This window comes from Vicugna pacos, chromosome 35 (assembly GCF_048564905.1).
Source record: "Vicugna pacos chromosome 35, VicPac4, whole genome shotgun sequence".
In the NCBI taxonomy this organism is placed as follows: Eukaryota; Metazoa; Chordata; class Mammalia; order Artiodactyla; family Camelidae; genus Vicugna; species Vicugna pacos.
The window spans coordinates 25,026,212-25,041,938 of NC_133021.1; the positions used below are offsets into that span (position 1 = coordinate 25,026,212).

General features: G+C 46.0%; 1 protein-coding gene across 1 annotated transcript in view; it reads left to right on the forward strand.

Moving 5' to 3' along the window:
- Positions 1–396: 396 nt before the first annotated feature.
- The window catches only part of PIP4K2A (phosphatidylinositol-5-phosphate 4-kinase type 2 alpha), a 166,288-nt gene continuing 150,957 nt past the window's right edge, over positions 397–15,727 (forward strand). The window contains exon 1 of the mRNA XM_072955146.1: positions 397–823. Within this exon, the coding sequence (XP_072811247.1) occupies positions 680–823 (144 nt within the window). The 5' untranslated portion in view covers positions 397–679. The remainder of the gene's footprint in view (positions 824–15,727) is intronic.

Sequence of the window (15,727 nt, forward strand, 5' to 3'; positions counted from 1 at the left end):
CAGCTTTTCAGGTCTCACTAGCTCCCGTGGCACCGGTAAGCGGCGGTGCCATGAGCCTCCATCCTTCGCCTGACCACCGCCTCTGGGGCCCCCTCTGCTCTGACCTCCCCGCTCTCCCCATCCTTCACTCTTTTCTCCTGGGCAGCAGAAGCGGACGCCTCGCGGGAGCGCTCCCACTCCCCGAGCCTCACGCCCACCCCGCGGCCTCCTCAACCGGCCGGGAGCGGCCGCCCCAAAGTTGCCTGCGCCCCGGGGGCGGCCGGGCCGCCGCCGCGGAGCCGGAGCCGGAGCGCGAGGGCGCAGCTTAACGGTCCCGCGGCCACACCCCGCGCCCCGCCTGGCGGCGCCGCAGCTGCTGCCCGCCCGCCCCCTGCGTCAAGACGCCGGCGCCCAACGCGGAAGCCGCTCGCGGCGCGCCTGGTCCAGCCGCGGGCTGAGCGCCGAGCCGCGGCGGGCGCGGGGTCCGGGCCGGATCGCGAACCAAGCGCAGCCTCTCTCGCCAGCCGGGCCGACCCGGCACAGCGGGCGGAGCGGAGCGAATACGTTGGCGGGCGGAGCGGGGCACGGCGCGCCGGCGCCGCCGCCGAGGGGGATGCGGCTGCCTCCCCGGGCCGGCGTGTAGAGAGGGCGGGTCCCCGGCCTCGGGAGCGCGGCGGTGGAGGGGACAGAGGCGGCGGCCATGGCGACCCCCGGCAACCTGGGGTCCTCTGTCCTGGCGAGCAAGACCAAGACCAAGAAGAAACACTTCGTAGCGCAGAAAGTGAAGCTCTTTCGGGCCAGCGATCCGCTGCTCAGCGTCCTGATGTGGGGAGTAAACCACTCGGTAAGGGCTCCGGCTGCGGCGCGCAGTCCCTTTCCTCCTCTTCCTCCTCCTCTTCCTCCTCGCTCCCCTCCTCCTCCTGCTGCAGCTGCTGCGGGGCGGGGAGCCTGAGCGGGGCCCCGGGCCCTCTGCCTGCTCGCCCTCCCGGGCTGCCCGCTCGCCGCGGCTCGTCGGTGCCCCCGGACTCGCGCCGCGCTCCAACCCCTCGGCGCCGCCGGGTGCCACTTGGACTCCCTTGGACCTAGGGCTGGATGCAGGAGGAGGGGTCCCATCTGCCATTTGAGCCTTGCGGCCGTACCAGTGTCGGCCCCAGTCCGTCCGTCTGCTCGCGGCGGATCTGTCCCCAAAGCCCGGGAACTGGGAAGTTTTTGCAGGGCACGACTCCGCCTGGGCTGTCACCCTCGGCAGGGGCTGTTGGGGTCAGATTCCTGGCGATCGCTTCCTCTGAGGGGGCGGCAGGGGCGGCCTGGTCCTCCGCGGTCTGGCAGGTGTACCTGTCCGAGGCTGGGAGCGTCCGGAAGCTCCCCGCACGGGGACGGTGGTGAGAATATTGGAGATCGGAGAGCTTTGGGCAGCGTTTTAGTGCTTAGGTTTTTTTTTTTTTCCTTTAAAGGCAATGTTCTTAGACACACGGGATCTTTTTGGCAAAGAAAAAGCCAGTGTAAATACAGCACTGGTGTTTAGCATCTTCCTCTGCTGCTCTCCTGCATCGCCCTGCCGCTCTGCCTGCTGACGAGCCGCTTGGCGGGGAGTCTTGGTCCCCACACCTCCTCCCCCACCTTGGGGAGCCAGGCCGAAGTCACCGACTGCGGAAGGGCGGCCCGGGGGTGTCAGCAGGAGCGGGTCTCTGCGGGCGCGGTGGAAGGCGGTCGTGAGTTGACTGCACCGGTTCTGGGGGTTTGTTTCAAAGGCTGGAGGAGAACGCTTGGGAAGGTTAGCTGAACACACAGCCAGAAGTGCTGGAAGATGCGCCGCTGCAGGCTATGCGGACTGCGGTTTGAGGGTCCGAAATAGCCTCCTGCTGACTTTACAGCGAGAAACTCCTGCAGTTTTAATCTCCTTAGGATCAGGAAACACGATAGGAGCTGTTGACTGAGCCATGAAAGTTTAAATGCGCCTGTGAATTTTGACCGTGACCTTACCCACTGCAGTCAGTCAGCGTCTGAGAAAAAGTATAAGCTTGCCTTTGGTACTTTTGATTTACATGGATGTCTGTGGGTCCTTTTCGGCATAATAGAAATGACAGAAAATCATGTTGGTTTTTAAAAGGACATTCTCAGTTCAATGAAGTTGGTTGAAATGGTTCAAAAGCATCGTGTTTGTATGTTTCTTTCCCAAGCTGAGCTGGGGAAAAGGTGGAAACTGTATCAGGATTGATTGTGTTTCCAAGGAGTGACTGCTTTTAAGAAGGTGGAGAAATGATTATTTCTATCAGCCTAATGCCTGACGCACTGAAGTTCATTTCAACTTCCTGACAACTTTTTTTTTTTAGCATTTAGGAATGTAAGCTGTTACAACAGCAGACAGTATTGTACCAAAACTCACCTAAGTTTTATTAAGTAAAGTGTTATTTTTCCTATGTAATAAGGGTACAGTTCAGACTTAGGTTCTAAATCTGTTAGGCTTTTTATTATTATGTTTTTAGTTGCTTTTAAAAAATAATGTTAGTTCTGCATGTATTGTTGCTTTTATTTCCTTTGAAGTTCTGGTGTTTGGGTCAGGAGAGTGTATCTGAGGGTTTAATCTAGTAAAGTAGTGGGGACAGATAATATGCCTCTGAAAGAGTGTGCTCTCTGGGAGTTAGTTTGAACTTCAGTTTACTTTAGAAAACCTTGTAATTGCATGTGTTTTACTGTCACCACTTATATCACTACTTTGTACTTTTGAATTGCTACTTTTGCTTTAGAGTTTCTTGCTAATTGGAAATATTTTGAAATACTTATCACGTATAAAAATAATGTGATTTTTAGATAGTGCTTTTTCATTTGCTTTCAAGAAAAGTTAGCAATTCTAAGTGTAATCATCCAGAGGAGTCAAGTTTCCATAGAATGTTAAATAATCATGTTATTCATTCAACAAACAGGTATCATGCACATAGTGCCACCCCCAGCCTCTGTGCAAAAGATGGCTAAAAACATCCCTCATATTTTTGTCAGATATCTTTGTCTTGAGGGCACTGAGCTGACATAGAAAGGTCTGTTTCACAGCCTTCTTTTAAAACGTCCATTTCCTTTATTATTTTTGGGGAAAAAAAAGGCGGGGGAGGTGTATATAAAGATGAAATCTAAGCACTTAGGTGCCATGTGTTTCTGATTGATTTCACTTTAGGTGACAAAGTCTTAGGTAAACGTTTTCATATGACCTTGCGTGCACCGAAGTCCATAGTATAATATGAGAATAAGTTTATCAACATCATTAAGGAGAAAGCCTTGTGTTGTGTATGAATGGAGACATTTGAGGAAGCTTAGCAGAGAAGGAACAGACCATTCAAATCAGTCCTTCCCTGCGTTTCTAATGTGATCAGGATTAATGGGAAAAGATCTGTTATGAATATAGCAATTTCTTGCTTTTAAAATTCACTTGGATTTGTCTAAAGGACATTTAGAAATAACCATGTAGTTAAGTAGTCATCTACTGCGTGTAGTATGTCAGCATCTGAGACTGGGACTCTCCTGTGTATTATACTACATTAAAATGCTCATTGGATCTGTTTTCTAATTCTCTGATTCTGTTGACCTTGGGCCTGTTAACTATTTTTGCATCGATATTTGTGTTTGTGAAGTAAGATGATTGGACTGGATGATTTCCAAGTTTTTTTTCTAACTTCAAGATTCAACTCCTTTTCCAGTCTGCTCAGTTCCTGACGTTAAGTTAGGATACCTGGAATAGTAATAGTATATACCAAAAGTTGCCTTACTATCATAACTTTGCCAATGAAGCTGCACTCGGGGAATTTTCAGGGCTGGGGCTGGAGGCAAGGAAGTCTGCGGTGATTGCAAGTGATTGTGTGAACTAAGAGTTGGTTGGATTGAGTTTAGTTGGACTGCATTGCAGTCTATTAAGTCAAAGTCTATTTGATAGAAATGTAAAAACTTGCAATTAAGGTGGAAAATTTCAAGTCCATTGTGGTGGTAATTCTTAATGACAAGAGTAAGCTTGACTTTGTGTGGTTAATTTCATATATAACTGCTTTCTGACTTCAAATACCCATCAGTGAATGGATCGCTGCCAATTTTTATTTTAAGTATTTTAAGCAGAGAATATAATTGAATACATAAAGGAAAAGACGACTTAAGAAGGCAATTTTGCCCTGTTAAATTCGGAATTAAACTAAAAAATGATCAGGCAGTTAGCTTCTACAATTATATTTGAATAGTGTGAGGAGCTTGTCTGAAGAGAGGTGCCAAGCCTTGTTTTAAAGAGATATTCTAAAAGATTTTTATGCGAAGTGAAATGGGAGCCTTTTAGAAATGAGTATTTAAAAGCCTATTTAAATATCTAAAGAAAGACTTTTAACGTAGTAAAAAAAATTTAAAGAACATAAAACTTGCTTAAAACAAATGTAGTAGAAATAACCAGCCTTAATGTTACTTTTTTAATTGCGAGCTGTAGAAATGTGGATGAGCATAGGCAAAATTTTGAAATATTAGGAGGGTTTCGGAGGTCACAGTGGAAGGATGGAGTGGTGAGCAAACCAAGAGAAATGGGGCTGGGCTTCGGGGGTAAATTGGAACCAGGTGCTTGGTTGCTGTTGGGACTTTGCTGGCCGTTTTGGCTTTGTTCTCGCTCATAGCTGTCTGGTTTCTTTCACAGGGCGGGGAACTGATGCTTCCTGAATTTCACATTTTGTGAATTCTGCCCCCCCCCCCAAAGGGGCTTTCTGTCTCTGATTCAGTTATACAAATCCCATGGAAGGATTCTGACTGGTCCGGCTTCCATCAGTTGCAACTGGAATGAAAAGATGGTAGCTCTTGCCTGTTGGATTTGTAACTGCTCTTCCTAGAGCAGTTCCCCAAAGAAGGGAGAGGATCTGCCCAGGTGGTATCAGGCAGGTATCCATCCTAGTAATGCTGGCATGATTATCTTGGTGCCTTGTTTTGGCAGATCTGCAGTTTGCTGGATAGGGCATCTGTAGCTTCTGTTATTAAATCCTCAGCAAGGTCTAGGACTTGAAATAACACTGGAGAAACAGTGATGTCTTTTAGATTCATGGGTTCATATATGGGCACTGAAAAAGATAAAGGAAGGAAACTAGAGTTTAAAAAAGAAATAAATGACTGAACTATTGACTGAATGGAATATAATGAGGCAATTAAATTAAAACAATAGTGAGCTAAACGTTAGATGAAACTCAGTGAATGGAACCCAGATAACCATTCATTCACGAATTAGTCTCGCACTGTTTTTTTCCTTCCCTTTACTTTAGAGAAAAGAAGAATGCCAAGTGCACACACATAAACAGTTTATAATTAGGGGAATATTTTTATACCCCCTACCACTTGGGATTATATTCTGAGAACCGAATACATTTTCTTCTCCATTTATTGAATACCTTATAATGAACTTGAATATTCAGGATGCTAACTCATGTCAAGACAAGGGTTTCTCTTTCTACGACAGGATTGTCTGCTATGTCTTTAGAAAGATTTTCAGCAAGAATTGTAATAAACAAACAAATTCTTCCTTATGTTGATTAGAAAAATGCAGTCAACCAGAGCAATTAATTCTGCCAATATACCCTTGGAAATACAAATTCTGGAATTTAAGGGAATTGGTGCCGTTTGGCTAAATGGCTTGTGGTCAGACAGATTAGGTTCAAATTCTGCCTTCACCATATATAGGCGCTCTAAGCAGATTAATTTAGACAAGGTATTCACTTGAGCCTCAATTTACTCATTCTTAAAAGGGAGATGATGGTTACCTCACAGGGTAAGTTTGAGCGTTAGGTAAACTAATGTATTTAAAGCCTAGCACTGTAATTGACACCTAATAAGGATTCAGTAATGAATAGCTGAAAATGAACACATTCAGATGCTCTGAGGCTGGTAGCATATTAATAAGCACTAGACAAGTGCTGCTCAAAATTTAATGTGTGTGTGTGCGAATCACTTGGGGACATTTTTAAAATGCCGATTCTGACCCGGCTGGTCTGGGGCCAGTGCTGAGATTCTGCATCTGTCATGTTTTTAGATAATGTGATGCTGCTACACTTTGAGTAACAAGACAATAGAAGGAATATTGTTAAAAGTAAGGAGAAATATTCAGGATTTGTCCTGACAGCATGTGAAAGAATGGCAACCCTATGATCAAGTTAGAAGAGTTAAGGGGAGGAATTGTGTGTTGAAAGAGACTTTTGATTTGAGAAGTGCTGAGTTGCAGGTGATGGTGAGTGGATATTCCAGTGACACTTCGCACCCGTGGGGTGTTGGAAGGTGGCATTGGAACTCCCGAGAAAGTTAGGGCTGGGATGGAGAATTAACAGTCATCCATGCAGGACTGGCGGGTGAAGCCATGGGGGTAAATTAGATCTGTGAGGAAGAAGTCGGATCACTGGGGACACCAGGCTTTGAGGGAAGAATGGAGGAGGAAGAAACAGGAAACAAGAGAAAAGCAGGAAGATTAACAGAATTAGATTCTCCAGAGACCACGATGGGCACGGATGTACTTTGTGAGAGAGTGGTTGATTGGGTGTGTGTGTGAGCACAAGCTTAAAGATTCATGGAGCAGATGAGTAGAAATGGGGGCAGTTTTTCTTTTTAGAAGGTTAGACGCAGAAGGAAGGTGAAAGATGCCATTTTATTTAGGAGTACCTGAGCTGCCTCCTTGATCTTTCCATTCTCACCTCTACCACCCTAATTAGATTTGTTTCCTTTCTTAAACTGTTAAAAATATCTCCTAGCTTACTTCCCTGTGTCTGATCTTATCTACATTTCTTTTTGTGTGTGTGCCGTAGACCCCCATGGCAGCCATTGAAGGCTGTGCACCCCTTCTTAGAATAACGCTCTTGAACAAATTAATGAAAATACATAGGATACATCCTACCCAGCTCACAGATCCCCTGAATTCTATCCATGGCCACTCTGGGGGTTTGGGGAACCCAGTTAAGAACCCTTGCAGGAATAAGTTAGGGGTGGTGTGGAGTGGGAACCGGGGAGGGCACGCAGCAGCCAGGAAGAATGGTACATGGCAGGGATGGGCAGGGGTTGAATTAATTACCGTCTGAGATCACAGTGGCAGTAGGTGGTGGGACTCAAACCATGGAACTAGGCCAGGCTGGGCCCATGAATTACTCATTTCTTGGAGGTCTTTTCTTTCCTTCCTTAGTCCTAAAAGCTTTGACAAAGTTTGCTGTTAATATGGAGGAAAACTGAAAATATTTTTCCTTTACAGAAAGAAAATGATTGCTTATAGTCAAAGGATGTAGGAAGAGAGCATACATATAACTCGTTCATGAAAAGCATTCTGGGAAGCTCAAAACAGTATCCTATCTAAAGATAAGCCTTTCCATTCAAAGTAAGGATAGTTTTTTACCTGTCTACCAGGGTTAGGAGTTCAGGCTCTGAAGCCATATGGTCTGGTTGGCTGTGTGACCTTGGACAAGTCATTGTGTCTCAGTTCCTTTACCAAAGGAGATAATAATAGTGCCTATTACAGAGGTTTATTATGTGGGGTAAATAAGTTGGTACTTCTAAGATGCCTGAAGATGCACATGGCAAGTTTTTTTTTGTAAAGGTAGATTTATTTAGAGAGATACATACTGCATAGAGTGTAAGGCAAAAGAAAGGCAAGGAAAGAGGTGTGGGAGTTGGGTGCTCAGGTTAAAGTAAGAATAGGTACACACTCCATAGACAGAGTGCGGGGGACATCTCTGAAGGGGAGGGAGTGCAAAAGGGGCGGCAAGTTCTTAATAAACATTAGCTTTCGTTATTATTATTTTTTAAATATTTTAAATGATAAAACACAGAAAATTACTACAGTGCATGTTAAATTAATTAATTGTTCCATTACCCTGGTTCTTAGATAAAATAGCACCATTGTATTTGGCATCCTTGTGCATCTTTGAGCTGTAAATCAATCATTTTAAAATTATTTCTGTGCCCTTGCTTTAATGTCTTTATCTAGTTTGTTGTAATGTTCTTTTCTGTATCTTTAACACTTGCACTAGTGATCAGGTTGTTTGAGGCCTCAAAAATTTAAAACAGATTCATTAGTTGCAAGTTATGTCAGCTATTGATTTGATATTTCACCTTTTTTTTTTTTAAATATAAGAGACATTGCTTGGGATGCAAAGTGAATATACTGTGGACCCTACTCTCAAATTGCTCACAACTGCAGGGGAAATAGAGGTGTGCAAGGACATGTGTAAACAAGTAGAGTAACAGGAATGCTGGGATGGAGGGTGTTACGTAGGGTGGTGAGAGTATAAACCTCATAAAGAAGATATCTGAGTAGAGATGAAGGAGATGAAAGGCTTGGACATGAGGATATCTGGGGAAGGGCATTTTAGCCAGAAGGAACAGCCAGTGCAAAGGCCCTGAGGCTGGTGCTGACTTGGCATGTGTAGGAAACTGCAAGGAAGCCTGAGTAGCTGGGGCAGAGTGAGGAAGGGGGAAAGTGCTGGGGGATGGGGGTTGGGACTGGATCATGATACTTCTGCCCAGGACTCTTGGAGAAGGTTCAAGGGGTGCTGACATTGAGAGTAGAATCTGCCAGCTAGAGAATGCAAGGAAAGGTATATGTGGCCAAGGGGACAACAGTGGCAAAAGTAAGCAGTCCAAGTAGGCGATGCACAGTGGTCTGGTGTGGCGGTGGCCTCGGGCCTCGCCACTCACTCAGTGTAATTCACAGAGCCCTGGCGTCAGTCATCACCCAGGAGCCTGTTGGAAATGCGGAACTGTGAGCCTCTCTGCAGACCTTCTGGGGCAGAATGTACATTTTAATGACAGGTGATTTGTAAGCACATTCCAGTTTGAGAAGGACTGTCTGGGGTAAAGCTTCAGTTTCAAACCCTGGGGTTCCCTGGAGGTGCCTCTGAGGCTGAGGCCAAGGCTGAGGCTGGTGGGAGGGTGTGGAGCCTGTGGGGGGAATTTAGCCCCTCCCTCAGCTTCATCTGGAACAGCTTTTTTTTTGTTCTCATTGTCATCATCGTGTGTGTGTGTGTGTGTGTGTGTGTGTGTGTGTGTGTATGAGGGCTGAATACATACTGTGCACACACAAGGGAAAAAAGGTTCTCCAACCAGGAAGGTTGAAAAGCACAGAGGTAAATGATGGGGAATGTTAGGAGATGGTTAAAAAGGTAATTTGAGGCCAGATTTTAAAAGGCCAAGTAGTTGATATTTGCCAGAGAAAAACTTAACAAGAGTTCTGACAAGGGCCACTTTAAAATTTACCCTGAATCTCATATTTCTTACCTTTTCCCTCTTCTTAAACTTCCCTCTTGTGTTTTGTTCCTTTTGTCCCGCTAACCAACCCGTCCCCCTGTAGCTGATTACCTTTCATGCTTTAGAAAGCTTTGAACAAGCAGAAGCCACCGCCTTCCCCTCTCCCCATTACCCACCCAGTCCACTGACTTTTGGGTACTGAATCCATCAGCCTACAGATGCGCTGATGGGGGCTGCACTGTCTAGTGTGGTAGCTACTGATCACACATGGAGAGTTAAATTTTACTTAATTAAACTTAAATCTTAAGATTCAGATTTTCCTATCCAGTGCTCAGTAGCCACATGGGGGTGGTGGCCACTGAACTGGAGAAACCGACTTTTTCCACTGTTGCTCACTTCCTATTGGACGTGCTCCCTGCTCCAGAACCTCCCACCTTGACAGCAAAATAAACAGGCATGATGACAAAACCCCTCCTTAGACCGTGTAGCATCTCTCACTTCCGCGTCCCCTCTGCGTCTCTGTTCCTTTTTATAGCAGAAGTTGAAAAGCCTCGTTCAGACCTGCTGTGTCCTGTTGTTAGCTGCTCCTCACCACTCCCAGGAAGCTGCTGTTTGAGCATCCCCAGGGGACCTTCATGTTTTCACATCCAGGGCCCCCCCCCCCTTTTTTTTGTTTTCTTCTTATCTTCCTTCACTCCTTAGGTGCCTTGCCGGACTCCTCCCCGTTCTCAATCTCTAAACCCCGGGATGCCCCAGGACTCCGTCCCTGTCCCCTCTGTGACTACAGAGCGTATTTTATCTACATGACATTCTTTAGTTCCGTGGCTTCTCTTGCTGGTAATTGAGCAATGTGTACCTTCAGTTCTGACTTCCCTACTCAATTTTTTACTAGACATCCTCCTTCGAATACCTAACAGGCATCTCAGGTGTGTCCCCACTGGGACTCTTGGTTCCTCCCCCCCGCCCCACCCCATTGCCCGCCCTGCCCTTAACCCTAGTTTCTTCCTTATCTCAGTAAATGAACCACCATCTACCCAAATGCTCAAGCCCCAAACCCAGGGACCAACCTTGATTCTTCTCTTTTCCTCTCCTGCCCTCCCAAATCCCAATTTTGAGTCTGGACTCTGCCTACTCCTCTCTTCCAGCAGAAATTCTCTTTATCTAGAGCACGGTGGGAGCCCTCAGCTCTGCCCGTGGTCACCTTGCCCTGTCTTAGTGCAGATTCTCAACAGTGGTGGCAGAGTGGTCTTTCTGAAATGCCAGTGGTACCACGTCGCTGTCTCAGCGCACACCTCCCAGAGGCTTCCCTTTGCATTATGAATAAAACCCACACTCTCTCCTGGGGCTTGGAGGTCTCACCAGCCTGGCCCCTGCCTCCCTCCGTGCCTTCTCCCTTCCAGCCACTCGTCTTTTTCCTCTGTCCCTTCAGCAAACCAAGCTCAGAGCCACCACCGAGCTTCTGCACTTACTTTCCTCTCTGTCTGGAATGTTCTTCCCTCGGGTCTCTGAACGGCAAGCCTCTACTTGTCATGCTACTTTCTCAGCTCAAGGCTTGCCTTCTCTGATAACTTCCCTGACCTCATCTAAAGTAGCCCGCCCACTCTCACATTACCCTCATTCTCTCTGTGACACTTGACACAATCGGAAACTCAGTTGTTGGCAAGTTTATAATTTATCTCCCCAGACTAGGGTGTTAACCTGCTCACTTCAGGCCCACCGCAGCCGAGACTGGGTCTTATTTATAGCTGTGTCCCCGCATCCAGAACAGGGCTCGTATGTAGTCGGCGCCCAATAAATGTTGAATGAACAGGTAGAGCCAGGAAGTGCCCCGCAGGTGGGCCGTGAGCCCTTCCAGGTTAAGTTTGCATCTGCGTGTGCACTTGCTGTTTGCTAGGATTGAGTAGCGTGTGTAGAGTGCTTTGCTGAGCGGGTTGTGCAATGCCTCAGGGAGCGGGGGAGAGCCTGCTGCGCGCTGGAGATAAGAGGTGTGGTGCAACCACCAGCTGATGACACAAGAGCTCACATCTGCGGCCGCCTGCCCGCGAGAACTTTGCCTTGTGAACACAGCCGAGAAGGTTCAGGGAGTAAACAGCTTCTCCCCCAGAACATAACCAAGTGAACGGTGTGAAGACTGTAAAAGCACCTCTAGACCACCGGAGACCTTGTCTTATAGAAGAGCTCACTGCAGTGTTATTTCTGGTTTATTTCGTGTAGCTGGGTCTTTTAATGGCTTCAGGGATGCCCCTGAAAGTTCTACTGTTCAGAAGCCTGCCTTAAGTTAAATTTAAGATTCTTCAAACGCTGTAAGAGCAGTGATGATACTCAGGTCTTCCGGGGCATCTTTCTCCTGCGTTACGTTGCTGCTGGTTCTCAGTCATGGTGCCTCGTTCCCATGTTTGCTTGATTCTTTTGGCTCTGAGCTGCTCATTTACCTTGGACAGTTATTTGCGGGGGATTTTTGAGTCAAAGTGTGTCCTTCTAGAGAGGATTGTTTCCTGTTGCCAGGTGGCTAGGGCACTACAGATCAAGGCTGTTTTAAACTAAACTCACAGATTGGAATCTTTGGGACTTGCTGGTGCCACAAGTTTAGGCTGCAGTCCCCTGGGGGTAGAGTGGGTTTATTTCTGGTTCACCTTTACCCTTTTGGATCCTAGCCTCATGGTGAAAGGGTTAGAGTCCCCCACCTTGGCCGGGCTCTGGGCTCTGACTTCTGTTGTCCTCAGCCCACGGGACCACCAAAGCCCTCAGAGTGAAGTGGCTTTGGTGGGAGCTGACAGCTCTTGCACCCAACTTTCACTCAGGTTTTGCTGAGGTAACTCCTTCCTCTTCAGCACCTGGATGTCTTTAAGAAAATGTTTTAAAAAATATTTTCTTGTTTTCAGTGACAGAGTTGATGGAAATAACCCAGCTCCACCCTATAGCAGAAGTGGACATTGCCGGCATTCACGTTTCTGCAGAGACGGGATGATAGATGACAAGTGAGGAAGAGATCGGAGCCCCCAGTGGGTACTGGTTGGGTCCTTCTCAGGCTGTCCCAGGGTTGAGTCCTGCATCCAGAGGAGGCTCTGAGAAAGCCATTGGTGTCCTCTGGGTAAGAGGCCACCAGAGTCCGAACTAGGGCAGTTGCATGGTGGCAAAGAGAGAGGGTGTGAGGATGTGTCCAGGAGATGTTTGGGAAGTTGAATCAGCTGGATGTGGTAACCACGTGGGGGAACAGATAGGAAGGAATCAAGGGCAACCCCAGGTTTTTGAGTTTGGTACCTAAGTGATTTCTTCATTCCTACTTTCGTAACATCAGTGGTTATCTTTTTGGTCTGTCTTATCTGCATACATACATTATCTGTTACTCCTGCATGGAAATGATTATATTTCCTGTTTTGAAGTTTTCACAAATGTTATAGTGTATAAGGCAAATCCAGCATTTGATGGGTAATTTAGCATTTGATGTCCTCGATCTAAATAGATTCCTGATACGTGGTTTAACCGTCTAGTTTTAACTAATATGTACTTCATTTTGTTAAAAAGGATTATCTTCATATCTAAAGTTCTACTACCAATAACCTGTAATTGGTTTAGGTTTCTTTTTTTTTTTTTTAAGGTGTTTTCTTTAAGACTTTAGAGAAAGAACTCTGAAAAAGACAGTTTTCACTTATAAGGAGTTCATAGCCCTACTTGGAAGATAGGCATGTAATTATGTAAACAAGTTGCTAAATTGGTGAATTAACAGAACTGCCTTCAAGGTTTATTTGGTTGTAAATGACAGTCACACAAGGCAGATTCGCTAAAGGAAAAAGCAGGAAGGGGTTTTGGGGTAATCGCTGGAACAGGACAGAACCTCAGCTGAGAGCCACACAGAGACCAGGATCCGAAGCACTTCATTGTTCACTTTCTGTCTGATCTTTGCATGACTTTTTGTGAACTTTTGTTCTAAGAATATGGTCTTTTCTCAGCTGCTTTATGCAAGTAGACAATACCCAGATTCCAAGCTCACTTGCTTCCCGATCCAGGTCCATTCAGATGGCATTTAGCCACTCTGTGCCCTAATTTCTGATTTCTGAAGAGTGAGAGGAAGGGAGAGAGAAGAAAAGAGAGTCAGTGGCCACGGGTCTCCTGTAGTCTGGGCTCGGCTGCTGGGTGGCACCCGGGTGGAGGGGCAATGACAGTTTTCAAGCCCTTGGAATCCTTCTGGGCCAGGGACCGCTCTCCCCAGCACATGTGCATGAATCTGCGGAGGATTCATAAACTGCCCAGGGAGAGCTAGTGCTGTTTGAGTTGGATCTTGGAGAACGAGTTGGAATTAACCTGATAAAGAGGCTGGAGAAAAAAGTCATAGACCGAGTTAAGTTTCATAGACAAAGCATAATGGGTCAGTGTCATTTCCAGGGACGTGCTAAACCTTTCTTACGCTTCTCATCTTCTGTTCTGACAGTTTTGTTTATTTCCATTCTCTCACACGTACTCCTCTTTAAATGACTTCTGTTTGCACTAATTCCTTTGGGCTTGGTTATTTAGGACTTGAATCATGTCTGCAAGTTGCTAGACATCCTAGCCTTCAGAGCTGAGTGCTATTTGTGATTGTAAGACACATGCTTTGTTTTTGTGTCCACCTGCACGTTGAGGAAGGTGTGCTGCATTAATTGACCCAAGAACGAGGGACCACGATGGCACCATGTGTCACGTAACCTGCACAGAGACGCTCGGGTGGGAGGGGCAGGGGGCCTGAGATCAGTTGCCACCTGCACGCCATGGCAAAGGGCTGCAGTGGCCAGAGACAGGCTCCCTTTTTGTAATTGGCTTGCACAGAGGGAGCTCATTTTCTGGTGTGCACAGAGGGGCCCTGTGTGCTAGCAGCTGCCCTGCTTTTCTTGGGTCATGCATCCAGAACTTCTCCTGTGCAGTTCCTAAGTGCTGGGATCCTTGAGGAAGCTTTCAGGTGGTGGTTAGCCCGGACAGACAAAAAGAAAGTGGGGCTTCCTCTGCAGATTTGGATCTACTTTAGAAAATGCGTATTATGCAGACTTTCTACTACATGTGTGCTCCATAATGCAAATCAGTTTACACAAGATTGGTAAATGGGGAGTGGTGTTGTATGAGGCAGAAATTGCTCCATACACAACTTTCCTTGGGTACATCACTGTTTAATGCCTCCAGGTAACAATAACTGGATGCAAAGATACACAACCTGGCCAAAGGCAGCAGAGTGGGTAGGATGATGGACACCTTGTCCCCTTATCCTCGCTCTTCTCTTGACCCAGGTGGCCAGGTACTAGGTCCTAGAAGAACTAATCTCACAGTTCTGTCCATCTTTGTGCAGTTGGTTCTACTCTATCAAAGCTTTCATTCCTTATATTCTTTCCATCGATTGATCTTCATGATTGTATTTTTAAAGATAAAATTCCTCCTGTATTTCTTAGAAATTAACCCATTTTGAAGACTGGTATGTATAGCATTTAGCATTTTATTATTTTTTTTAAACCTTCCACAGATTTTGAATGATCTGCCTAAAATCTATTTTTGGTGTATATACAGAACCTGAAGTTTTTCAGGAACATATATATTGCATTGTAAACAGAAACATTTGTATTTACAATTTGTTCTGTGTAGCTGGATGCCCAGGTTGGAATCTCCCTCCTCCTCTCCCTCCTTACTTCCAGGGATAATCAGGTGGAAATGGGGTTGGAAGCCTTGTTCACTGAGTCATCCATAGTCTTAAAAAATTTGAAGGCGCTGATCTAAATAAGCAGAAGGTGAATTTCTTTACTCTGGAATTTCCCATGTTATCCTTCTGCCCGAATACATTGCCCTTTCCCTGCTCTCGCACTCACAGGGTCTGGGGTATTCATGTGTCTTTCACAAGTCTGCCCTGCCTGCCTCTATCAGTTTCCAAAATGACTATGTCATTTTGCTGTGCACATTTTCACTGTGGGGCTAATCAGCTGTACCTTTTTGAAAATTTCCTCCAGCTTTCTTCTGTGCCTGGGAGCCTGAGAAGAAGCTTTCTTTTTAACTGACCCCTCCCTCACAGAACCAAGACCCCAGGCTTTTACTGTGTTAGAGCTTGGAATATGTTTCCTCATCAACCCAAACAGCCACCTTCCAAGTGAACGTTGGAACAGAACCCATTCATACATTAGATTCTGCCAGCACATGGCTGAAAAGTTCAAGTGCTCTGGCATAGAAACAACTGTTCAGGAACAATTATGGTAAACCTGTAAGGCTTTTTTTTTTTTTTTTTGGAAAATTGAGCCAAAGGCGTAGGACAGAGGCAAATTTAAGAGACATTTTAGATGAACGATATAGGTTAAGAGAAGCTAGTGTGCCCCTCTGACTTATTTACTTTTCCCTTGTAGTTTTGGCATCAGATATTCACAAATTTAAAATGTGCCAATGAAGATTTGATCCAGTAAATCAGCAATAGTGAATATTTTTATTTTGTGTTAGATGGAACTTCTTTGTTCTTAAGTTTGTTTAGGTGAAGTAGAGATGTTCATGGCTTCAGTGAAATTTAAGTTCTAATAAGAAGAGA